At 49.5% G+C, this 26638-nt stretch overlaps 2 protein-coding genes across 2 annotated transcripts; both read left to right on the top strand.

Annotated features, from left to right (window-relative positions):
* The first annotated feature begins 1110 nt into the window (after positions 1-1110).
* On the top strand, positions 1111-9091 carry KRT4 (keratin 4). The gene is made up of 9 exons (XM_015151788.3): positions 1111-2066; positions 3698-3912; positions 4867-4927; positions 6181-6276; positions 6821-6985; positions 7223-7348; positions 7779-7999; positions 8246-8280; positions 8390-9091. Exons 1-9 carry the CDS (start codon positions 1383-1385, stop codon positions 8569-8571), a joined length of 1785 nt encoding a protein of 594 aa, XP_015007274.3. The 5' UTR covers positions 1111-1382; the 3' UTR covers positions 8572-9091.
* A 7781-nt stretch (positions 9092-16872) lies between these two features.
* Positions 16873-26341, top strand: KRT3 (keratin 3). Its single transcript, XM_002798598.4, has 10 exons — positions 16873-16977; positions 19329-20560; positions 21630-21850; positions 22758-22818; positions 23175-23270; positions 23588-23752; positions 24172-24297; positions 24562-24782; positions 25122-25156; positions 25635-26341. The coding sequence occupies exons 2-10, from the start codon at positions 19952-19954 to the stop codon at positions 25988-25990; spliced, it is 1890 nt and encodes a 629-aa protein (XP_002798644.3). The 5' UTR covers positions 16873-16977; positions 19329-19951; the 3' UTR covers positions 25991-26341.
* The last annotated feature ends 297 nt before the right edge of the window (positions 26342-26638 follow it).

Raw genomic sequence — 26638 nt, 5'->3', positions numbered from 1 at the left:
TGGGAGTACAATTTAAGATGAGATTTGGGTGGGGACACAGAGCCAAACCATATTGGATGGGTTCAGAGTGGTTAGATGGCCTGCCCAAGGTTACACAGCTAGTTAGTGGCAACAGGAGGGATTTGAACACAGATCTGTTACACTCAGCTGGGAAAAATTTAAGTTATGGCTTAAAACTAGGATTTTGCGTTTAAAAACATTGATCTGAGAAGGGATCCACAGGTTTCATCATTCAGCCAAAGGGATCCCCAGCAGCAAAAATGTTATGAACTCTTGCCCTGAATTCTGCACCATTATAGAAAATCAGAACGCGCCTAGCAAACAACTGGGCAGCAAATGGAGTCGCAGAGTGCACAACACCAGACCCTGCTGGAGAACGCCCGTCTAGAATTGTGCGAGCACAGACTGAAGGGAGGCCTGCAAGGCAGCATGAGTACCCAGGGCTGAGAAAGACAGTCAGGGTTTTCTTAGGGAAGATGTTTTGTCTTCCCCCATCTCCTTAGTACCTAGCTCCATGCCTGGCAGGTTCTCAGTAGCTGTTGGCCAAGTTGAAGTGAATCTGGATCTAGGTTTAGAAGGCTAAGGCTGGCATACAGAATATTCCCCTTTTTATGGGTACATGGAGCCAAGTACATGTGGAGGAATAAGAATGCTAAGAAAGGCCGGGCGCGGTGGCTCAAGCCTGTAATCCCAGCACTTTGGGAGGCCGAGACGGGCGGATCATGAGGTCAGGAGATCGAGACCATCCTGGCTAACACGGTGAAACCCCGTCTCTACTAAAAAATACAAGAAACTAGCCGGGCGAAGTGGCGGGTGCCTGTAGTCCCAGCTACTCGGGAGGCTGAGGCAGGAGAATGGCGTGAACCCGAGAGGAGGAGCTTGCAGTGAGCTGAGATCCGGCCACTGCACTCCAGCCTGGGGGACAGAGCAAGACTCCGTCTCAAAAAAAAAAAAAAAAAAAAAGAATGCTAAGAATAACAAATATACATGTGGCTTTTGACAGTTTACAGAGCACTCCGTTAATCACTAGCTCACTCTATCCTGAGAAGTGGTAAGGCAAATATTTGTACTACTTCCAATTTATAGGGAAAGCAACTGGGCTTCAGAGGATGATTTGTTCCGATTTGCAGAGCTGGGAAGTGGCAAACTGTGCACTCAAACTCAGGCCCTCTAACTCCACATTCTGTGGGGTGAGAGGATGGGTGATGGGATGTCTTTTCTGGAGGAGGGAGGTACTGTGACGCTGGAGAGTTGGAGGTACAGTGGGTGGGGACATGGAGGGCTGGGCCCAGGCAGGGGCTTCTGATTAGGAAGCCCTGGGGCGGCGGTTCAGGTTCTCCCAGAGAGGAGTGTGATGGGATCCAGTAACCTGTGCCCTCCAGATGACTTCTGTAGGTGTGTTTAGTGACATGCTCAACAGGTGCGGGAAGGATGGGTTTGTGCCAAGGGCCAAGCCCAGAGATGTTTCAGATTTTTCTCTTTATGCCCCTGCAACCAAGCCCTGCCGCTCCAGCACATATAAGAGACCCAGGTTGAGGGCTCCAGCATTCACCGGCCTGGGCCCTCTTGCTTCTCTGATAGCTCCCAGCTTACTCTCCGCAGCCATGATTGCCAGACAGCAGTGTGTCCGAGGCGGGCCTCGGGGCTTCAGCTGTGGCTCAGCCATCGTAGGCAGTGGCAAGAGAGGTGCCTTCAGCTCAGTCTCCGTGTCTGGAGGTGCTGGCCGATGCTCTTCTGGGGGCTTTGGCAGCAGGAGCCTCTACAACCTCGGGGGGAACAAGAGCATCTCCATGAGCGTGGCTGGGTCACGACAAGGCGCCTGCTTTGGAGGTGCTGGAGGCTTCGGCACTGGTGGCTTTGGCGGTGGATTTGGGGGCTCCTTCAGCGGTAAGGGTGGCCCTGGCTTCCCTGTCTGCCCTGCTGGGGGAATTCAGGAGGTCACTATCAACCAGAGCTTGCTGACCCCCCTCCACGTGGAGATTGACCCTGAGATCCAGAAAGTCCGGACAGAGGAGCGAGAACAGATCAAGCTCCTCAACAACAAGTTTGCCTCCTTCATCGACAAGGTGAGCTATGTCCCCGGCCGAAGAGGGGCAGTTAGAAGAGAAGGGTCCTGAGTCGTGGGGTCTCAGACCTGAGCCTACCACAGGTGCTGGGAAGACCGCTGAACTTCCCCGGGCCCCAATTCTCCAGCTGTTGAAGGGGCATCGTGACTTTTAGCCTTCCTTTTTTTGTCCCATGGCTGGTGGGAAGGTGGGAGGCTCAAGGCAGTTAAATGTTTGGATTTCCCTAGACATGCTGTGGGATATTGGACAAATCATTTGACTTTTGTGGCTCTAGTCATCCCAGCTATAAAGTGGGTTCATTATTTCTCTGCTTCTTCTCAGATTTTGGTTTTGAATATAATGCAGTTAACTCCACTAATCACTTAACAATGGCCACTTCTGCTCTTACAACAGAAGAAAACTAAGCTGATTGTGCAAGTGAAAAAGGGACTGGCTCCAGTGGCAGATTCTAGGTCTCACCAGGGCCTTGGAAATTTACCTTTTTCATTCCTTTGATTAAACAATACTGCTCATGTCTGGGTCTGTTTGAAGAAAGGAGGAGACAAGTCTTTTCTTTTTGTAGCCCAACTTCCTTTTTCATGCAATGTCTAGAAGTTCAAGTTCTTTAAGCTCAGTTACAGTCATGCATGATGGATGATAGTGAGCAGCGCAGCCCCAGAGAGCCGAGTCATCCAAAGATTGATGACTGGGTGGATGAGTGCCGCCCTTTTGTCCAGATTGCCCTGGTTTACCAGGCATCAAAGTCTTAGGCAGCTTCGACATATGGGGCAAGAATGAACACTCTTGGAGTAGAATAAGGTGCATATTTGCTCTTCTTGCTAGTTTGAATAAACCCACAGTAGCTTAAAGAGGTTTTACTGTGACTGTAGGACATGCAGATATGACAGCAAAAACTCAGGGCTCTTTGATGCATCCTTGTCTCATCTCATCTCATTTTACCTTTCGAGTTCAAAATGTGATCAGTCTCCCTTACCTGCTTTCCTTTCGGTTCTGAGGCTCATAAAGTGGAAATGTCATGCTAAGCTGCTGTCTTGGTTCATCTGGATAGATTTTTTCATAGAGGGAGGGAAAGTTCAGGGAAGTCCTTTGCAGAGTGGAGTTTAGGTGAGACTCATAATGTGTATAGGGCCCTGGTTTTAAATATCTATACTCAGTTGTTCACAGGTTCACAGGGACACACCAGGTCCATTGATAAGTAAGCTTATTAAAAAAGTCTGTAGTGACTTTATCTTTTGTTTGCTTTGGGTCAGGATTACTTTGAATGCAACAGCCTCCAGACTGTGATGTCTCCTAATTTCATTTTGTTATTTCACAGAAGTTTAATGTTCTTCTTTGGGGCTTTGGGTGCCTGTGGTTAGGAAGTTTTTCTTGCTGCACTGTCAGGCCCTGCTGCTCTGGCTGTGCTCTGTTCTCCACAACATATGTGACCCCCTTGGTGCTATGGGCTCGAGAATGGGGCCATCATGTTGACCTGAGTGAGTGGTGCCCTGGAGATGCAACATAGTGGCCCTACTTGGGTGGTTCTTGGGCCATGTGGTTCCCTGGGATTGACTGGGTTGGTGTTGGCCTTGGCTGGCCCTCCTGCCACACTTCAGGCCCTTATCAGTTGGCTGGTGCCTTTATCAACACAGGTGCGGTTCTTAGAGCAACAGAATAAGGTCCTGGAGACCAAATGGAAGCTGCTCCAGCAGCAGACGACCAGCACCTCCAGCAAAAACCTTGAGCCCCTCTTTGAGACCTACCTCAGTGTCCTGAGGAAGCAACTAGATACCTTGGTCAATGACAAAGGGCGCCTGCAGTCTGAGCTGAAGACCATGCAGGACAGCGTGGAGGACTTCAAGACCAAGTAAGTGGGGAGGAAGGAAGGGACGCCATCTGACACATGTGCCCAGCCACACCCAGGCTCCCGGGCCTCTCTCCAGTGGCTTAGAATCTCAGGCTCTGAAGGTGGCTAGGAAGGCCCTCTAGTCTGTTTTCCTACATCGACATAGTCACGTTTTCACAGGGTGAGGTCTAGTAACCACAAGTTGTTTCAAATGGAAATTCAATGATAGATTCAGGGATTTGGGTCTGCCATATACAAACAAGATCAGAACCCAAATAGATGAAAAGCAGTATAATATGGTCAGAAGAATACAGGCTGTAGAGACAGATGGAGCTGGTTTGCATACTGAGTCCTCACTTACTATCTATGTGACCTTGGGTGAGCTGCTGAACCTCGCTGAGCTTCAGTTTTATTCATCTTCAAATGGGAATAATATTCCTACTTTATGGATTGTGAGAATTAAATGAAATAACATGAAATAGAGAAAGCATGTGGCATATTTCAGTACACAGAGTGAACACTGAATACACAGCACCTCTCATTAAACTCACTATGGGATAGGACTGACAAAATAAATACCAACCCTCTCTCTCAATTCATTCACCCACCAAACAAAGGAAAATGGAGTGTGCTGATGACATTGCTGAGAATTTAATCTGCCAAAATGGCCAAAAGTACAGCCCTTCCATGGATATTAAATCAACTACACCATTGCTGGGTTTTCTCTCGAAAACAGCCTCTTTAAAGTTTGGTTTTCATGTCTCTGAATAAACCTTGGCCTAAACTGGTACTTCCTATATTCAATGAATGCAGTGAATGTAGGTTAAATGAATATCTGTATAAACATGGGAAATGTAACTAATTACCTGGATATCTCCAAATTTGTTTGGAAATGCTTGAAAACAAGCAGCAGAGATCTGAGAAACACCAGCTCACTGTGGGCTTTTGTCTTTTTCTCCCTGTGCCCACCCCCAGATATGAAGAGGAGATCAACAAACGCACAGCAGCTGAGAATGACTTTGTGGTCCTCAAGAAGGTAAGAGACGAAGGATGGTAGGGAGTGCCTTCAGGGTGCTCCTTCCCTTGGGGAGTGGTCTTTGGTTGAAGTCATGGGTTTGGTCCTTCTCTGCCTCATCTCCACTTACTTGGAACTACCTAGATCTATACAGTCAAAGAAAGTGGGTAACCAAACCAGGTTCTAAGGAATTAAGGTAGGGAGGAAAGCCTATTTGCATTTTTTTTTTTTTTTTTTGAGATGGAGTTTCACTCTTGTTGCCCAAGCTGGAGTGCAATCTTGGCTTGCCGCAAGCTCCATCTCCTGGGTCCAAGTGATTCTCATGCCTCAGCCTCCCAAGTAGCTGGGATTACAGGCATGTGCCACCACGTCTGGTTAATTTTTTATTTTTAGTAGAGATAGGGTTTCTCCATGTTGGTCAGGCTGGTCTCGAACTCCTGACCTCAGGTGATCTGCCTGCTTCAGCCTCCCAAAGTCCTGGGATTACAGGTGTGAGCCACCGCACCTTGCCAATTTTTATTTTTATAAATTCATGAGGTACAAGTGTAATTTTGTTACATGGATAGTTTGTGTTGTGGTGAAGTCAGGGCTTTCAGTGTATCCATTGCTGGGATAACATACATTGTATCCAATAAGTAATTTCTCATTGTCCACCTCCCTCCCACCCCTCCCTCTTTCAAGTCTCCATTGTCTATCATTCCGCGCTCTATGTCCATGTGGTACTTGCCTTTCTGTGCCTGAGTTATTTAACTTAAGATAATGAACTCCAGTTCCATCCACATTGCTGCAAAAAGACATAATTTCATTCTGTTTTTATGGCTGAGTAGTATTCTATGGTGTATATGTGCCACATTTTCTTTATCCAATCATCTGTTGATGGACACTTACGTTGATTCCATATCTTTGCTATTGTGAATTGTGCTGTGATAAACATGAGTGCAGGTTATCTTTTTGTTACAATGATTTCTTTTCCTTTGAGTGGAATTCCAGCAGTGGGATTGCTGAATCCAATGGTAATTCTATTTTTAATTCTTTGAGAGATCTCCATACTATTAGAAAAGCCTATTTGGATAATCAACTTCCATGTCTTCAGGTGGCTCTAAGGGAAGAATATATAAAATTGGTCCCCCACCAGCTCACCTGCTGCTGAGTAGTCTTTCCTAAGAGTAGACTTTCCTAAATGCTGCTGAGAACATCTGTAGGTGTCACTTAGTACCCTGCCCCCCCACTGGCATTCCTGTTCCTCATCTCTTATCCTCCTTCCTCCTCTGCAGGACGTGGATGCTGCCTATATGAACAAGGTGGAGCTGGAGGCCAAGGTGGACAGTCTTAATGATGAGATCAACTTCCTGAAGGTCCTCTATGATGCGGTGAGGGATCCTCCCTTCCATTCAGGGAAAGGGAATCCCCTGTCTGCGATGCTGCTGGCTGGGATTCACAGTTCTTTGAAAGGACTCCAGCTCCCTTATTTTAGGGCAGTGGGTTCTCATCAAGGTCATGCATAGAAAGGTTTGAAGTGGGAAATTCAACTGGGAGATTCTTAGAACCAGATGTAGTCTTGGTCTTAGAAGGGGTGATTAGATCTAAAGAGTGCTTGGAATAGAATTCATTGCTGTCTAGCATTTTTTCTGGTGAAATGGATGTGTTCCATTCCCTTCCATCCAACACACCGACACTCACTGCATTAGACAGAGTGGCTTATGGTTCCTGGGGACCAGTAAAGACTAGAAGCATTGCTCTTCCATTCTGAGCTGTCACAACCACTTGATTTCTGCTTAGAACTTTACCTATCTCTCCCCTTCCTACACATTGTGAATGCCAGCTCTGCTCCTATCTGAGCCTGTATCAGGTCAGTGAAGGCTTTCCTAGAGGGGCTAGGAAAAGCCTATTTGATGTGAGACATTTGCCTTGCAGGAGCTGTCCCAGATGCAGACCCACGTCAGCGACATGTCCGTGGTCCTCTCCATGGACAACAACCGCAACCTGGACCTGGACAGCATTATTGCTGAGGTCCGTGCCCAGTACGAGGAGATTGCCCAGAGGAGCAAGGCTGAGGCCGAAGCCCTGTACCAGACCAAGGTGGGTGGTGTGGATCTCTCAGGAGATGGGGCTGGCTCTGGGGCTCTGCTTTTTACATCTGTGAACAGGGGATCATTAGCTCAAGACCAACAGAAGTCAGATACGAACAGACATTTCCAGGCATCGTTGGTCCTGGTCTGAATTGCCACCTGTGGCAATTCTCACTGAGTTCACTTGAGAATGGACCCTACCCAGATGCCCCTGACCCCTGGTTCTCTGTGTTTTCTTGAGTATTAGGTCCAGCAGCTCCAGATCTCAGTTGACCAACATGGTGACAACCTGAAGAACACCAAGAGTGAAATCGCAGAGCTCAACAGGATGATCCAGAGGCTGCGGGCAGAGATCGAGAACATCAAGAAGCAGGTGGGTGTCTCTCCCTTCCAGATGAAGCACAAGGCCAGGGGCCTCAGGCAGACATCTCCAGAGTGGACAGGCAGATAAAGCATCGGGCCAGAAGACCCTGAGCTTGTTGCTGGGAATTCACAGTTCTTTGTGCAAGCCATACCCAGATTTTTTCAGCAATAACCCAGGTGGCACAACATGACGCTCCTGGTGCATAGGTTTCTTGGCTCTTCTTCATGGGTTTTTGCTCATCTTTATTTAATCAGTCAGGTGGAGGCATTGGTGGGCTATGGCTGGAGTGAATGAGATGTGTAAATGTCAGGGAAAGTGGGCAGTACAGATAGAATCTTGACATCCTGACCCAAGGAAAGCTGGACCAGGGTAGGGGACAGGTGTAGAGGCCTTGAAGGCAGGGCACTGCTGACCACCTATCTAATGCCTTTGTCAACAGTGCCAGACTCTTCAGGCATCCGTGGCTGATGCAGAGCAGCGTGGTGAGAATGCCCTTAAAGATGCCCACAGCAAGCGCATAGAGCTGGAGACTGCCCTGCAGCAGGCCAAGGAGGAGCTGGCACGAATGCTGCGTGAGTACCAGGAGCTCATGAGTGTGAAGCTGGCCCTGGACATCGAGATCGCCACCTACCGCAAACTCCTGGAGGGCGAGGAGTGCAGGTGAGGGGTTAGGCAGGGTGTGAACATGAGGGCCGGAGAGGTCCAGGGCCATGAGCTTGTACCTCTGCCGGGCTGCAAGCGTCAGTGCTGTGCCAGTGCATTACGAACCAGGACAGCTTAGATAACAGGTTCACACTGGGTCCTCAAACTCAGAGGCTGCTCAAGGGTAAGAGAGGTGAGTGAGGTGGGCTTATTGAATGAAATTCTGTGCTCCCTGAGGTTCACTGCCTTTTCTTTCCCCCACAGAATGTCTGGAGAATGCCAGAGTGCCGTGAGCATCTGTAAGTACCTTCTGCTCCTGCTGTAGTTGTTCATTCACCCGGGTCTTGGCTGAGACCCCTGGGTGCTGGCACCATTGGAATAACTATGTCCTTTGTGTCTTTTCTGCAGCTGTGGTTGGAGGTAGCACCAGCACTGGAGGCATCAGTGGAGGATTAGGAAGTGGCTCTGGGTTTGGCCTGAGTAGTGGCTTTGGCTCCGGCTCTGGAAGTGGCTTTGGGTTTGGTGGCAGTGTCTCTGGCAGTTCCAGTAGCAAGATCATCTCTACCACCACCCTGAACAAGAGACGATAGAGGAAATGAGGTCCCTGCAGCTCACTGTGTCCGGCTGGGCCCAGCACTGGTGTCTCTGTGCTTCCTTCACTTTACCTCCATCCTCCCTCTCTGGGGCTTGTCTTACTAGTGTCCCCTCCACTATCCCATGGGCTCTCTCTGCCCCAGGATGATTTCCTGGGCTGGGACAGGGACTCTGCCTCTTGGAGTTTGGTAGCTTCTTCTTGATTTGAGCCTGGTGACCCACCTGGAGTGGGAGGGATGTCAGCTGACAACTCACCTCCTATGGACAGAGACGAAAATGACCAAGAGTGTCATCTCCAGAATTATTGGGGTCACATATGTCCCTTCCCAGCCCAATGCCATCTCCCACCAGATCCTCTATTATCCATCTACATCAGGACCAAACTACTTTTCCATCACCTGGTAGCACCTGGCCCTGCAAGCTTAGGACAAGAACTACTTAGTGTCCCATTCTACTCCTGTCATTCCCTCTTATCCATCTGCAGGTGAATCTTCAATAAAATGCTATTGTCATTCATTTTGAGCAATGGTCGTTTTTCCCTGGGGAGGGGTCTCTAAAATCCTGTATAACTAGACAATTTTGGTGAAGGTGGATGCTTGAGGGTCTGAAGGATCCGTCTATACAGATCTGGGTCATCGAATAATTTCTCAGGTCTCTACTTCTAGGTTGCTCGAATTATTGGGGTAGAAGTACAGTGTATAGAGGCCGAAGGCTGCCTACAGGGCAGTTGTACAGATACAAGGGGCGGCCGACAATTACACACACATTAGCTATTGTAGGGCAACCTGGGGCAGCACTGTTTCAATGCTGATCCTGGAATAAACCTGGAGGGAAGGGGTTTAAGTCTGCAGGTGGGGGGCATTTGACAGGTGTGAGAGAAGCAGGCCAGGGGTCTCTGTTGAATATAGAGCAAGAAGTTATGGAGCTTATGAGAGTGCTTATACTCTGTGTCTAGCAAGGCCTCCCTATTTTCATGAAATTCCATGCATGGGGCTAAATCTCACTGGCCCAACAAGGCTTTCAGGAACCTGTTCCAAGAATCAACAAGGTCACGGTTGTTGGAAGGAGGCATGCATGTGCGTCATTCTCCTAGAGTTTTCATGAGCTGCTCACTTCCCCAGCTCCTCAGGGGTGCCTGGGGTTATGTCTGTGGTGCTCTCCCTGAGTGGCAAAGAATGTTGGAGGTGGAGCAGGGCTTCTGGAGCAGCAGTGGAGGGAGCTGTCTAATTACAGAAGTGAGGAGAGGATAGTCAGAGGTGGGGGTCTGGGTAGAGCCTTTGAGGACACCCTTTTTCTATACTGGAATTGGTCCAAAGTACTTGGAATTGGTTTGAGTATAGAAAAAAAGCAAAGTCTCCCCTTTTCCAAAGATTTCCCAGCTCCTGCTCTGCAGTCTGACCCGAATCAGTTTGCCGCAGATGCAGAATGCACTCTCTGCCTTGGCCACCCAACTGCACCTCCCACCCTTGACTGCCACAGAGTTCATTCAGGCTCCAGTTCCTCCAGCCCTGTGTCCATGGGGCCTCATGGTGTGCAGGCAGAAAGGCACATGGTTTTCCCAAGACCAGTCCCTGCCCATGGGACCCTCATGCAGATCCAAGGTAGGCTCAGGGTTGTTCTGCCTTTGGGAAAGCGGGGACAGAGCAGCAAAGCATTAATCTCAGGGGCTTGTGCTCTCTGGGCAGGGGACTTTGCCAGGAGGAACCTGGGCTCTGTCCTTCACCAGCCTGGCCCTAAAGTCCCCATTGTCTTAGGGCTCATTGAGCCCCATGTGTCAGACCAGGAAGTCTCTACAGCCAGCCGCATTTGGCGGCTTTGACTTCTTCTAAGGGCTGCACTCCTCCCCTGGCAAAATGCTGATGGGCTCTTTTTTTTTTTTTTTTTTTTTTTTTAGTTTCTGGGAGTGGGGAGGAGGAGTTAAGTGTTGGAAGTAGGGGTGGAGCTTCTCAGGTTCGCCCACCAGGAGGCTGCAGGTTGTGATGGGCCTCACGGAGAGGCAAGGGGCAGGTTAAAGCATTTCCCATGCCCCCTGAGTGTGGGAGCAGCCAGCCTGAGCGGCCCTCCGTGCCTCTCAGTGTCTCTTTGGTTGAACTCAGTGATTTACACTGCAAGGTCAGGCCATAGATTATATGTGTGTATGTGCATCTTAGAATAAACGTGTTTGTATTCATAAGCACATGGCTATGTAAGCGTGTCAGTGTTTCTTATTTATATAAAAAGTCTCTTAGGTTGGGTGCAGTGGCTCACACCTGTAATCCCAGCACTTTGGGAGGCTAAGGTGGGCGGATCACAAGGTCAACAGATCGAGACCATCCTGGCCAACATGGTGAAACCCCGTCTCTACAAAAAATACAAAAATTAGCCTGGTGTGGTGGCAGGAGCCTGTAATCCCAGCTACTAGGGAGGCTGAGGCAGGAGAATCGCTTGAACTCAGGAGGCAGAGGTTTCAGTGAGCTGAGATCACGCCACTGCACTCCCGCCTGGCGATAGAGCAAGACTCTGTCTCAAAAAAAAGTCTTCTATTTTACATAAAAGATGAAAAATCTTCACATTGATCTCTGTTTCTAGAACAGTCCAGGAGAGTGCATCCTGGCCTTGATTCATATGTTTGAAGCTGGTTGGCTAGTCAGAGGGGATATTTAGGGTAAATATACTGCTGAGATAATAGGCACCACCCTTCTCTCTGATCTTTCGAATTGGATTCTGGCCAGCTCCTAGTGCTCAGGAAACAGGGAGACATGGTTTGCATTATCTGCCCTGTTGGAGGCCCCATGCTCTCCCTTTTCTTTTAAATGCTTCACCTCTAAGTATACAGAAATCACTTTTCACATCTGAAGGGCCCAACTGCAGGTTGGCAAATCTCTAACTTGGTTTATTTGGCTCATCTGCCCTGACTCCATTCCCCAAGCTCTCGGCTCCCAGCCCTGACTGCAGTCCCACCATCACTTTGGCTCAGGCACCTGTCGGCTCCTAAGCAACTGCTATGTTTGCCTAGATCCCTCCCACCTCACCAAGACCCTCTGCTCTGGGTTCAGCCCTCTCAGTTCCAGAAAGTTCTCACTAATGCTTCTGAAGTCTCCCTACCTCGTTGCTAGTAAAACCAGAAGGGTACAGCAAAGAGGGGCTTATTTAATGTCCTACCATGGGGTTTTGGTTTAACTTACTGATGGGGCCCAGGCTTTGGGTTCTAAGACCAGAGGACCTCAGAATAAGGCATGACTGCTCCCATGTCTTGGGTGGATGTTCAGGATTTAGTGAGACAGCTATGTGGGGAAATAATTGAGGGAGGTGGGCCCCCTTTGTGGGCCCTCAGGACACGGTAATAGTGGGCCAACGAGGGACAAAGGGAGGGAGCAGGCTGAAGAGAAAAACGCCATTTTAGCACCATTCCAATTTTTTTCCGTGTTGATGGTAGAGTCTGAACAGTCATCTCGTTATTCCACTGAGAGGGCCGGGAGCGTAGAGTTGTGGCCACGAACGGTCTTGGCGGTGGGAGCCCCAGACTCAGGCTCATTGCTGCCCATGGTTTTCTGGCCTGGCTTTGGGTCAAGGTAGGACTGTTCTGCATCTGCATTTTTTTTACTTGATTGTTGTGGATTTGATCCTCAAAAATTCGAGAAAGTGGACGAGAAGCCAGATAAGCTGGGAAGACACTTTCTGGAGAAAGTGTTTTGATTGTCATTTGCCATCCACCCATTCACCCATCTACTCATCCATCCGTCCATCCATCCATCCATCCATCCATCCATGATCCATCTATTCATCCATCCATCCATCCACCCACCCATTCACTCATTTACTCAACAAACCACTAGTCTATAAATTATTTATGGACAGGAACCATGACTTTATTAATCTTGACATTCCAGGGCCACTGTGCTTGCCATATAGTAGCTGTTTAACAAATGTCAATTGAATAATGTTTACTGAGTGCCTAGTTTGTGCAGGGCAATGGGGACCCATTATGGAAAGAATAATTATACTCTCTTTTCAAGGAACTTTCAGTACAGATGATAATGTCTAGATAAAAACATGCACATAAAGAACTTGGTAACTGGATAGACAGATAAATGACTTTGGAAGTTACAAATGAAGGACATGACAGTCCAGAGGAGAGTAAAATTACTTGTAGTCTAGAGCGAAGGGTTGGCACTCACAGGAGGCTTCATGCAGGAGGCGGTATTGAAGTGGGGTCTTGATGAAGAAGCTGGCCTAGATGCTAGAGACGGGGGCAGGTGTTCTCCTTACAGAGGGCAGGATTCTGATACCTAAGAGCAGTCCTTTCTTCTAGAAGTCTTCTAGGAGTGGCTCCACCCCTTTGGAATATCCTGCTGTTCTGTCTCCCTTAGGCCTCCTCATACTGGATTTTGGTCACACTCCATTTTCTGTGCAGCGTCCTGTGAAGCTGCAGCATTTCTCCCATCAGGCTGGGAGCCCCTTCTCTTGTGAATCCACCACCCAAGAGCATGGCAGGGGCAGTTGCTTCAGCTCGACAAGCATTGTTGAGCGCCTACATTGTGTCAGACTCTGTGTAGGGCCATGAGGATATAAAGCTTATTGCAGTATGGTCCTCACCCTTGAGAATGGCATAGTGTAATGTGAAAATGGTGCATGAGTGTGGGGAGTGTAGACACATTAAATACACATTCTCCACACTTTCAGGAAAATGTTGAAAGCAATGGTGTATGCAAACACTGAGGCTCTGGAAGCATAAGGGAGAAGCATTTGCTTTTGCCAGGGATTCAAGGAAGACTCCCTGGAGGAGGTAACACCTGTGAAGCCAGCTACGTAAAAGGGGTGTGGACCTGGAGCTTGTGAGAGGGGTGCAGGGGAGGAGGGTGCTCTAGGCAGCAAGAATTTCAGAGTAAAGACAGGGAAGTGTGGCTCAGTGCAGTACCAAACCAAAAGCCGCTTAGCATCACTCCAGGCAGGGCAGGGAGTGGTGGGAGAGGACGCTAGAGAGAAAGATTGAGGCCAGGATGTGGAGGACATGGGTTGGCCCATTGCCTAATTTGTTTGGGGTTTGGGCTTTATGTTCCAAGACTAGACAAGCTCAGAACAAGGCGTGTCTGAGAGATTAAGCTCAGAAACAGATGAGGAGGTAGCTCTGGGCCACCTGCTCTCAGGGTGTGGCCTGGAGGCCCATGATGTGCTTTGAATTGCAGTCTAGGAACCACCACTCTGCCCCTCCCTCCCCTGCCATGCAGCTGTAAAGCTAAGCCTTGCCATGGCTCTGCCTCCTTTCCCACTCTTGTTTCCTATGAGGGTATGTTTCCAGGAACAAAGACGTTTGCTGTCATTCCTTTGTCTCTTGGCAGAATGGTATCTCACCCCGCATGCTGGCATCCATTCCTTTGATATTTATTGAGCACTTTTCATATGCTAGGGGCTATAAATTGCTATTTTAAAAATCCCCTTGTGTTACTTGCAGTGTCCCCTGGTCCCCTTATTTCCACTATGATTGTACCCTTTGCTTTATGTCCAACTGGATCCCCTCAAATTCCTCAGTGGAGAGAGATCCATGCTTTTCAAATCATTGCATTGAGAAATAAATGTATTTTTCCTCTTAAATGCCTCTTTCCCAGGTTAAATGACCACCTAATGGTTGTTTTCACCTCCTTTTTTTTTTTTTTTTTTTTTTTTTTTGAGACGGAGTCTCGCTCTGTCGCCCAGGCTGGAGTGCAGTGGCCGGATCTCAGCTCACTGCAAGCTCCGCCTCCTGGGTTTACACCATTCTCCTGCCTCAGCCTCCCGAGCAGCTGGGACCACAGGCGCCCGCCACCTCGCCCGGCTAGTTTTTTGTATTTTTTTAGTAGAGACGGGGTTTCACCGTGTTAGCCAGGATGGTCTTGATCTCCTGACCTCGTGATCCGCCCAACTGGGCCTCCCAAAGTGCTGAGATTACAGGCTTGAGCCACCGCACCCGGCCTCACCTCCTCTTTTAACTTTTTTTTTTTTTTTTTTTTTTTTTGAGACGGAGTCTCTCACTGTTGCCCATGCTGGAGTGTAGTGGCGCAATCTTGGCTCACTGCCATCTCTGCCTCCCTGGTTCAGTCATTCTCCTGCCTTAGCCTCTGGAGTAGCTGGGACTACAGGCTCCCACCACCACGACTGGCTAATTTTTTGTATTTTTAATAGAGACGGGGTTTCATCGTGTTAACCAGAATGGTCTCGATCTCCTGACCTCGTGATCCGCCCCCTTGACCTCCCAAAGTGCTGGGATTACAGGCCTCAGCCACTGCACCCTGCCTATCTTTTGTTTTACGACAACTGTTTAATAACTTCCTAAGATCTCTTGGGAATTCTCCAGCGAGGACAAGGTTGTGATTTCTGTCGTGCACAAGCATCTGGTTTGAGCAGGCACGCCAGCCAGACATGATTCAGCACAAATATAAATGGACAGCTCTTATCCATGCAGAGGAATCTTATGTAAATAGAGGCTTATTCAGGGCAAACCTTTTTTTTTTTTTTTTTTTTTTCATTTTTACTGTTATGTTTATTTTCTCTGTAAGTGCTTTGTGAATGCTGTCCCTTCAGTTTATTCTTACAGCAGGACAAGGAAGTGAGTTATTTAAAACTAGGAAGCTGGCCGGCATAGTGGCCCATGTCTATAATCCCAGCACTTTGGGAGGCTGAAGTGGGCGGATTGCTTGAGCCTAGGAGTTCAAGACCAACCTGGGTTAGATCGAGAGACCCTGTCTCTGCAAAAAAAAAAAAAAAAAAAAAATAGCTGGGCATGGTGGTGCATGCCTGTGTCCCAGCTACTTGGGAGGCTGCGGTGGGAGGATGGCTTGAGTCTGGGAGGTTGAAGTTGCAGCGAGCTGAGATGGCACCACCGCACTCCAGCCTGGGCAACAGAGTGAGACGCTCCCTCTCTCTCTCTCAAAACAAAAACAAAAACAAAAGCAAACCAACCCCCTTCTGCACCACCACCAACAAACCCATGCCTTACCATTCTCCTCCTCAGGCAGGACTGATGGAAGTCAAGAGCTAAGGAAGGGAATAGAATCTTAGCTTGCATTGAAAGAAGTACGGTGCCCCCATCACAGATAGGAAGGGGCTTCCTATTAGTTCTGGTGCACATGAAGCCACCTTTGAGTACCCTATCTTAGCACTGTAGTTTTAAGAGATCCATTACATATTAAAGTGGGTGCAGAGAATAGTCCTGGAAACCATGTGTACTGAGGACTGGGAGAAACAACTGGGTCTATCAAACTGGGAGGTTGGTGTCTGTGAACTCCACAGTATTTTCTAATATTGGAAGGGTTGTGATACAGAAGCCAGGGGAGTTTGTGTGTTTTACTCTGGAAGGCCAGGCAAGAGCAAATTCATCTGAACTCAGTTCCCATCTGCTGAAGGCCTGCAAAGGCCACAGGTTGATGGACACAAAGGCAGGGAAGACAGGTGGTAACAGCGCTCAGCAGGGAATCTCAGCTGGGGGCAGGTGTCCAGCGGTGGAGGGGGCAGGAGCTTGAGACCTGAGGCTGAGAGGCCCCAGTTAGGGTTGCTGTTGTGTCAGGACTGCAAGGGTTCTGAGAATGCACATGGATGCAAGTGTCTCTTGATTGAGTGAATAGTGTGTCTTTTTATGTATATGTATTACCACTTTCAAATGTATATGATTATGAACTGCAATTTTATTTAAAAGTGTTTGCTAAATTCATAGTAAAAAATGTATGTTCTTAAAGGATACTGGAAGTATGAGTTCTGACATGTGTGAAGGTCAATGTAATTTTGTGTGTGTTAAAAGGGGCCTTCACACCCAGAGAGGTATGGGTGTCATGCCATGACGGACAGGTGACTGGGGCTCCCGCTGACCAGAATTTCACTGATCCTATAAGAGGAGTTGGGTTCCCATAGAATGGAGTGGAAGGCCTGAAAGCTAGATCCATGAAGGCCTTCCTTGGGTCAGGGTGGGGTCTTGCTGGCCTGGGCAAGTTAGGAGATTTGATGAATTGCCTTCCATGGGGATCTTGAAGAGTAGGAGTGGCCAGGTGGATTCTGCCTCGAGGTAGAGGAGTGGACTAGAGAGTCTCCTGGCCATAGCACCCTATGAGTCTCTGATTTCACACATTGCAATCCAGTGACTCACTCTTCTCTCCAGGGAGAAAGCACTTAAGGAGCTTAGTTAATAAACTTCAGATAATTCAGGTGTTGGAGGTGACTGTAAACCAACTCTATTTTCTCAAAGTGTTTATTAAGCCCTCCAAGTTTAGAGGGCTGGGCCCAACCAATAAGAATTTCAACTCACTGATTATCTCCTCCCCTTCCACCACTTCCTTCACTTACAACTCTGATCAGAATTGACATTCTAGTCCTGGGAATGTACTCCCCAATCTTTGTTTTGCTCCCTGTCCTCTCAAAGGCCAAGCCATGTCTTCTCTGCTATCCCGACCCCAAGAGTAAGTATAGATTATGCCCTTCTTCCCTTTCCTTCCACCATCTGTTGGGGAGGTCCCAGACCCAGGACTAGCTGATGACAGCAGTGATTGTGATTGTGATTCTCCAAGATTCTTCTCCAAGATAATTCCTTCTAAAGGAATGACAAGCATGATTCAGAATCAGTGGGCTCTGGCAATGGCTGAGATCTCCCTCACTGGGGGCACTAAGTACCCTGAATCACTATGGGTTTAAGAATTCCTAGAGACTCATTGCCCTGGAACCGAGGCCCCACACCTGACCAAGCAGCAGCCTCATTTCTGTCTGGCATAAAGGCAAGTCCTCCATCCTGCTCTCTTAGATATTATAAGAAAAAATATGGCCTAATTTTTGTAATATGTTTCCTTTTTTTTTTTTTTTTTTTGTTGAGAATGGTCTTGTTCTGTTGTCCAGGCTGGAGTGCCATGGTGCAATCATAGCTCACTGCAGCCTTGACCTCCCAGGCTCAAGTGATCCTCCAGCCTCAGCCTCTCGAGCACCTGGGTCTCCATGCACATGACACCACACCCGGCTAATCTTTGTATTTTTTTGTAGAGATGGTGTTTTGCCATGTTTCCAAGGCTGGTCTGAAACTCCCGGGCTCAAGCAATCTGCCCACCTCAGCCTTGCCAAGTGCTGGGGTTACAGGCGTGAGCCACCACACTTGGCCTTGTGATATGTTTCTTGAAACACTGGCAGATATTTCATGCATCTAGCTATGTTCCTGTGAGATCTAGAGGGTCAGAGATGATTGATTATCTTTTATGGTTAGTGATGCTGAAATGCATAGAATTTAAACAGCCTTGGTCGTACTTACTTATGGGGAGGATCTGGTCTAGCCCTGGGATTGGTTCATTGCCTCTGAGGGAGCAAAGAGGAGAGGAGCCTGTGTGGCCACCCTCTGGGCCAGGGCTAACTTCACAGTCTATGGGCAGAACTTACAGAAAATCAAGGATATAAGTCAGAGGTGCTGGAGAGGGGATCCCAGCAATGAACGGGACAGATTGTGTGACCTGGAACGTCCAGTCAACTTCAACTTGATTCCGTAATTGGTTGATTCTTGATTGATTGGTTCTTGATTCTGTGATTCTCCTTTTTTTTTCCCCCTGAGGAGGTGACATTCATTTTGCATGTACATTTTTCTAAATCTGAACACCAAATTTGAGAAGTCTGGATTCCTCACATTGAAATAATCTCAATTAGCTTGTGCTACCTCATGCAATGGGAGTTGAACTAGCTTTCAACCAGTTTTACCTGGTTGTAATCCAGTAAAAGGGCTTAACCATTAATTCATTAATAATAAATTGATGGACTCATTCATTTTTTCAACAAACCAAACTTTATGGCACTTACTATTGGCAAAGCACTGTGCTTTGGTCCAAGAGACCCAGTGTATTAACAAGACTGGAAACTCCTGGAGAGCTTATGGTTTTATCCTGGGGAGGAGCTAGGATGTTGCACAGCCTGGCAGGTAACACATGGGAGAGATACAGATAAAATGGAAGAACCAGGCCACTGAAGAAAATTTCATTTCCTTTGCACTTGGGCCACTCCCAGCCCTAACCAGTGGGTGTTGAAGTCTGTCCTTTTCCCCAATTCTAAGGAAGCTCCTGCCAGGGCCATACAGACCACACCCTTAGAAGGGCCCAATGTGCAGCAGACAGAACAAAAAAAGGCCTGTCCTGGAGAGATAAGCAGCTAACTTGGCCAGCTCCAGAGTGAGCAGGATGGCTTTTCTCTTGGACAAACTAAGCCCAGTCATAAGCCTCTGGACAATCCCAGACAGGCAGAGTTTCAGGCTTTTGGAGTCAGACATGTTCCATAGTGCTGCCAGCTCTGCCAGATCTGGCTTTCTGGGGTTTAGAGGGGCGTGGGCGACTCTCAGGAGCACATCTCTCAACCAGAAAATGGTCCCACAGGGGCCCTGTGTGTCTTGTCCATGACTGGGTCTCTAGGGTTTTGCACAGGGCCTGGCACACATTTGGCAGTCTGTAAATATTTGCTGAATTTGTTGTTGACTTGATGTTTGAGTTTCTCGTTCCCTAGGCCTTAAGCTAAAACCAGAGAAATGCCAAAATGTGGGGAGCAAGAAAGGAAGCCATAGAGAAACCCCGAGATGTATAATAGTGTACAATTTCTTTGGGAAGTTTTAAAGAGAAAAAAATATTAGGCATGTTGGATTTTGCCAGTGTCTGGTCAACATGGACAGGTGTTAACTTGACTTTTTCTCTGAAGATAGTCATAAACCAAAACACCACCACCTCCTGAACTAAAGCTTGGGGTATAGGGAGAACCCAGGAGGCATATTTGTGATAGTTCTGGGCTTTGTTTCCAGGAAGGGAGGAGGAGAGGTCAGCGCTTCATCCCAAAACCCAGTACAGAGCCGGGCACATACTGTGCACTCAATAATCGTGGAGAGATCTGCATCAATCCTTCCATTAAGACACTTTCCCAGAGCTGTGAGTGGGCTCCACTGTCTCTTCTGCTCAGAGAAGCAGAACCTCCTCACGTCTCCACTCTATCCTTTCCAGAGCTGGGCACAGCTCTGCGGGGCCCAGGGGCAGCTAACAGGCAGAGGGACGGCTGCTGAGCACCTGATGCAGGTGAGTGTGCCTCCTGGCTCCCGTCAGACAAAGCTAGGAGGAGGCCATGCCCAAACATGGGGCAATGCCAGGCACCACCCCCTCGCCAGGTAAGCCTGCCACCTTAGCACTTTTACCATTTCAGATTATTTTCAAGGTGTGTTTGGTAGCCTGGAATAAACTTATTGCCTTGGAGGCAAACCCAACCCATGAATATTTGGGATTAATTATCTCTCCTTCGTTTGAGCCCAACGACCTCCTCAAATGTATATAAAAGGATTTATTTTGCACAGGTCTTCAGTTCCTGTCCCTCTTCCTCTGACTGTCAAGTGTTCCCTGCTTAACTTACACTCTTCTCTTCACCAAACTCTTCACCATGAGCAGACAAGCCAGCAAGACATCTGGTGGCGGGAGCCAGGGTTTCTCCGGCGGCTCTGCTGTGGTCTCCAGCAGCAGCAGGATGAGCTGTGTGACCCGCTCTGGGGTAGCTGGTGGAGGAGCCTATGGCTTCCGGAGCGGAGCAGGTGGCTTTGGCAGTCGCAGCCTCTACAACCTGGGTGGCAACAAGAGCATCTCCATCAGCGTGGCAGCTGGTGGCCCCCGGGCTGGAGGCTTTGGGGGAGGCCGTAGCAGCTGTGGCTTTGCAGGTGGCTATGGAGGTGGCTTTGGGGGCGGCTATGGAGGTGGCTTTGGTGGTGGCTTTGGTGGTGTCAGAGGAATGGGAGGTGGCTTTGGTGGAGCTGGTGGCTTTGGAGGGGCTGGTGGCTTTGGAGGGGCTAGTGGCTTTGGTGGTCCTGGTGGCTTTGGCAGTCCTGGTGGCTTTGGCCCTGGGGGCTTTCCTGGGGGAATTCAGGAAGTGACTATCAACCAGAGTCTCCTGCAGCCCCTCAATGTGGAGATTGACCCCCAGATTGGACAAGTAAAGGCCCAGGAGCGGGAGCAGATCAAGACCCTCAACAACAAGTTTGCCTCCTTCATTGACAAGGTGATGAAGCTCTGACTGGCCATCCCTTCCTGGGCTGGAGACTTTGAATTTGATCTTTGGGACACAGTGTTTAAATGTGTCTTGGATGGGCCAGACTGGAGGGTGAGGAGTTAGGTGGAACTCTAGGGTCTGGGAAGATATTCAGGGTTGAGGAGTTTGTCCACATGGTCAAGTGAGGGGAGGTGCAGAAAGAAAACAGTCCCCTATTTGGACCTGAGCACCACATATCCTGTTTGTCGGAACCTCTGCTGAAACTTCCAGTCATTGCCTTACTAAGGCCCAGGCTGGCAGGGCAGGCAACCCAAGGCAAGGGCCACGGCCACCATCAGGGAAGGGTCCACTGAGAATGAGAGGCTTTTCAAATATAAGCTGTCCTCTGAGCTTTCCAGGAAGCCCTTTCCCCTACATGTTGCTGTGCCAGGCAGAGGAGGCTGATCACCTGGATGAGGGATTAGGAGCATAAGAACCTTAGTCCCAAGGGAGTGCAGAGAAATGGGTGACTGTGCACTCCTACTCAGCCTAGTCAGGAAGACAAGAGTGCTCAGTGAGCTTCTCCAGACCAGGACAGCTCTCATGGGGCTGCTGTCCCTCCAGGGTCAAGAGAGGTGTTGTCACGCTAACTACGGCATGCCAGCCAGCGTTGCTTCCCAGCATCACTTCACTGTTTTTGAAGAGCTAACATGTCAGTAGAGTCATGGGTGGAAATGGTGCTGCTGAGGTTTATGTGCATTTTTGCAGAGTGTACTGTAGTTTTGAAAGTTGAGATAGGGTCATGAAGTCCTTAGGAACACCAAGGGGTCAACCTTACAATTCTATTGCTTTCCGGTAGGAGTCACTTCTGGTTTCCCCTTCCTTTGTGACTTTCCGAACCACAATGCAAGTGTAGTGTCCTGACTGATCACCCATCTGACCATAATCTCTCTGACTACAGTAGGAACCTATCTTTGCATACTTTCTAGGCCTTTGTGCTGGGGGCCCAGGAGATAGACACCTGGTCCTACCTGAGTGAAGGCCCCTCTGCTCTTCTGCTACAAGTGTTACCTGATGTTGCTTCCTGCAACCATTGCAGGTGCGGTTCCTGGAGCAACAGAACAAGGTCCTGGAGACCAAGTGGAACCTGCTCCAGCAGCAGAGCACAAGTTCCATCTCAGGCACCAACAATCTTGAGCCTCTTTTTGAGAATCACATCAACTACCTGCGGAGCTACCTGGACAACATCCTCGGGGAGAGAGGGCGCCTGGACTCTGAGATGAGGAACATGCAGGACCTGGTGGAGGACTTCAAGAAAAAGTGAGTGACGGGAGGAGTGGGAAGATGCCATGGCCCACCCTGTCTCAGAGTCTTGGCCCCTTCTACATGCCTCCTGACTTCTAGGCAGTGGTGTCACCTGGCCCGTTTCCCTCTCCTTACCTTCACGAAGGACAACTTGGTTCATTCAGTTTCCCCTCACCTTCCTTCTCCAAGCATAGTGCTTTGCAAATAAAATTGGCAAGAGGGATGAGTTTAGGCTGGGCATGGTGGCTCATGCCTGTAATCTCAGCACTCTGGGAGGCCGAGGTGGGCAAATCATTTGAGATTAGGGGTTTGAGAGAAGCTTGGCCAACATGGTGAAATCTCATCTGTACTAAAAATACAAAAATTAGCTGGGTGTGGTGGCACACACCTGTACTCCCAGATACTCGGGTGGCTGAGGCAACAGAATTGCTTGAACCCTGGAGATGGAAGTTGCAGTGAGCCAAGATTGTGCCACTGCACTCCAGCCTGGGCGACAGAGCGAGATTATGTCTAAAAACAAAACAAAACAAAAACAAAAACAAACAAACAAAAAAAAACGGATGAGTTTAGAGTGGGGGAAGCATTTTCTCATGAGCCAGGTTGGGGAAGATCCTGGTTCTGGCATCCGAAAGATTCTGGGACAACTCGTGGTATGGTGATCAACTATCCAGAGGTTTGCCCGGGACTGAGGGGTTTCCTGGGATGCAGAACTTTTAGTGCTAAAGCCAAACAGTTTGCCTGGGCAAATTGACATGGTTGGTCTCCCTAACTAACAGGGAGATAGTAAAGAGGATGTGCTCATCTGAGAGGGGTGGGATAGGGATGGAGGGACGGAAGAGATGAACTTTCAGAGTTCCAGGGAACAATGGTGTTTACGATGACCTCAAAACCAAACTCAGCTGTTTCTTTTTTTCTCACACAGATATGAGGATGAAATCAATAAACGTACAGCTGCTGAGAATGAATTTGTGACTCTGAAGAAGGTAAGGGCTGTGTGTGAGGTTTCCGAGGCTTGTAGCTGCAGGTTTCTGGCTGGGTTGGGGGAATCTCCTCACTCCACTGCCACAGAGCTGCCAAGTTCAGGCCTTTGGAGCAATAAACAGAAGTCAGGTGCACCTTAGTCTGGAAGATCCCTAAAAGAGTCAGTTAATCAGTCTCTAGTTTTTAAGTAGGATTGAACTTAGACCATCCTAATGAGATACAAATTGCCTGTTCAAGTGGAGACTGGTTTTGGACAAGGACCATCACTTCACCAGTCCCCTCTGCTGTTTCTTGCTGCAGTTGTGGTTTGTTGTTTGTTCCTTGGGGGAATAAGGCCTTTATGCTCTTCTTTTCTCAGGATGTGGACGGTGCCTATATGAACAAGGTGGAGCTTCAGGCCAAAGTGGATGCCCTGATAGATGAGATCAACTTCCTGAGGACCCTCTACGATGCTGTGAGGATGTTACCTACTAAGAAGGGACAGAGGGAGAGTGAGATGTTTCCAGATTTGAGGCTGGTGTATTTTGGTATATCTAGGCCCCAGAAGACATCTGGGATGAGCCTGGAGAAGAGGACCCTTGGAAGGGATTCCACAGGATAGGCTGCAGACATGGGGTTCGCTGAGTGGCTGGGGGGCTGGGGACAGAGGGTGGCCGATACACATGTGGAGCAAAGAATCAGTGAATGAGACTGTTGATCAGGAGTCTCTCAGGGCCCTGTGTGCTTGTTATAGACACCCCAAAAGTGAACAAGCTCCCTCTGTGTTGACAGGAGCTGTCTCAGATGCAGAGCCACATCAGTGACACATCTGTGGTGCTGTCCATGGACAATAATCGCTCCCTGGACCTGGACAGCATCATCGCTGAAGTTCGCGCACAGTATGAGGATATCGCTCAGAGAAGCAAGGCCGAAGCTGAGGCCCTGTACCAGACCAAGGTGGGTGCCAGGCACCTCTTAGAGGATCCACTGGAGGTTTCAGAGAGGCTGTGGCCTATTGGACAGCTGGGTGGTGAGATCCCAGTGGTCACTGGGTGAATGACTTTTGGTTTTACCCTCTGAAGACATCCTTCTAATGGTGGTTCAGTTGCAGAAAGTCTTGCCCCTGGGGGAGCTGGTTGCCTGCTATGTGGGACTGACTCCAGCTTGCTCAGGAACTACAGGGCAGGAAAATCTTCTACCACAACAACCCAGATGTTCTCTTTCCTGCTGCCTTGGGGGTGTCCCTGCCGAAACACAATGCAGTCATTTTAGCAAATGCTTACTGAGCTTCTCAAGGTTTGGTGGGTGATGTCGTAGGTATAGAAACAATTCAATCAAAGCTGCAGGAATACCCCATCTTCCCTTCTGTTCTCTAGTTGGGGGAGCTACAGACCACAGCTGGCAGGCATGGGGATGACTTAAGAAATACCAAGAGCGAGATCATAGAGCTCAATAGAATGATCCAGAGGCTGCGGGCAGAGATCGAGAGTATCAAGAAGCAGGTGGGATGGTCATGGATGCTGGCTCCTGGGATGACTGCTGAGGGGTGGGGACTAGGATCTCAGGACTCCTCCCTTGGAATAGATGTCTGGAGGTCATCTCAGGCTGGCTGACCCACAGGGCACTATCTCCACAAATGGAGACAAGATGGAGGCACTAGGGGAGGAGGAATGTTCCCTGACTTTAAGATGGGATAATCCATTGCAGGTAAGGAAGGGCCTGGGGCCCTCTTACTGAGCTCGTCCCTCCTACCTCCCTTGCCCCAGAATGCCAACCTGCAGACAGCCATTGTGGAGGCTGAGCAGCGTGGGGAGATGGCCCTCAAGGATGCCAATGCCAAGCTCCAAGAGCTGCAGGCTGCTCTACAGCAGGCAAAGGACGACCTGGCGCGGCTGCTACGTGACTACCAGGAGCTGATGAATGTCAAGCTGGCCCTGGACGTGGAGATTGCCACCTACCGCAAGTTGCTGGAGGGTGAGGAGTACAGGTGAGCCTCTAGTCCCGTCTTCCCACACCCCCTGTCTCAAGTCATATGTCAAGGGCCAGATAAGTGACCAAGTAACTGGGGATGGAGCCCTGCTATACAAAGAGAGGCTTTGCAGTGAAGCATTTGCCTCTACCAGCCCACTCCTTCCCAGGCAGCCAAAGCACTTATGCAACGGGTGCCCACGGGCTGTCCTTGCTACGGCCCAAAGAGGGGTGGAGAAAGTTTACTGATGTGCCAGGCTTCTCGGTTCAGCTCTGGTTGCTATTCATGCCCTTGGTCCATGGACTTGTTGGTGTGTGCTTTGTGACGGGGCCTACTTTCTCCTGTCTTCTCAAATAGGATGTCTGGAGAGTGTCCCAGCGCTGTCAGCATCTGTAAGTACCGAAAGTAGCCAAGAAAATGAGAGTTAATTCTGAAGTATCTGCACTAATTCAGGGTAGTAGCAACTAATTTAAACATATTTTTATGGAAGTTGGAGGGGTTTTCTGGGAGAGGAGAGGGAAGCGATTGGCTTTTGTAATTGTTCTGGGTTCAGGGCACTTATGATAGGCTTCAACGGCCAATGTGGAAGATCCATAGGCGGCCCCTTGATGGGAGGAGAAATTCAGAGGCTAGATGCCCTCCCAGGAGGTCATCAAGATTGTACTGTGGGAGGAACCACTGGCTAATTCATAATGGCTTAATGGCAGGGGAGTGAGTAGCTAGTGGCCATGGAACGGCTCGTTGTGACTATCCTGTGCAAAGCTGCCTTGGTCAGCTCTGGTTAGTCCCGGGCCTGGTGGATCATTGATGATAACACAGCAGCCGGCCTGGGCGCCGGCGCTGACCGCTGTCCTGTCCTCTCCCCCACAGCCGTGGTCAGCAGCAGCACGACTTCCGCCTCCGCAGGTGGCTATGCGGGCGGTTACGGCGGAGGCGTGGGCGGTGGCTTAGGAGGTGGCCTTGGCGCGGGCGGAGGCTCAAGCAGTGGCTTTGGCCGGGGAGGCGGCGGTGGAATCGGCGGCGGAATCGGGGGTGGAATCGGCGGTGGAATCGGCGGTGGATTTGGTGGCGGCAGCAGCGGCGGTTTCAGCGGTGGCAGCGGCTTTGGCTCCAGCTCCGGCGCCCGCTATGGAGTCAGTGGTGGGGGCTTCAGCTCGGCCAGCAACCGGGGCGGCAGCATCAAGTTCTCCCAGTCCTCCCAGTCCTCTCAGCGCTACTCCAGATAAAGAGTACGCATCAGTATCGCAGCCACCCCAGCGCTTCCCCTCCGCTCCCCACGCCCCCATATCGGCAACACCCCCAGCTTCCCAAGAACGTGGCTCTGCGCTGGAAGGTTGGTGGCCTCTTGCTCCTCCTTCCAGATCCCTGGCCAAGCCCAGTCACGAGAATTTCAGGCTCCCCTCTCTGGCTCCAGCTTGTGCCTGTGATTGTACAGGTGTGGCCTAGGCCGCCACCTTCTGCTGCCCCGGGGTCCCTTCCCTGGGTGGGATGCTCACTACAGCTCTGATGTATATAGCACACAGCCCCCTCCGCCCCTCCGGTCTTTCGCCAATAAAGTGCACTGTTTCACTCCGGGCCTCTGAGTATTCGCTCCATGTCCTTCTCCTCAGGGCACTGAGCTCCCTGGTCACCTCCCTGGCCTCCCTGCCTCTGCCTCTCCCATGTGGGCTCTGTGATCCACAGAGCAGCTGGAGAACTCTTCCTCTGAAACAGAGGCAGTTTGTCTTTTTCATACGTTGTGCGGATCTGGTTGTTCATTATTCTGTGAGCACTGTGGGGAGGGAGAGGTTCTGCTCCCGGATGCTGCGTACCCTGTGTACCCTCACCGTCCTTGATGGTGAAGGCTGGGCCATGCAGACATCTATCTCCTCCCT

Source organism: Macaca mulatta, chromosome 11 (assembly GCF_049350105.2).
Source record: "Macaca mulatta isolate MMU2019108-1 chromosome 11, T2T-MMU8v2.0, whole genome shotgun sequence".
Lineage (NCBI taxonomy): Eukaryota > Metazoa > Chordata > Mammalia > Primates > Cercopithecidae > Macaca > Macaca mulatta.
Note: the sequence above shows the minus strand (reverse complement) of the source record. Positions and strands in the feature narration are given on the sequence as shown.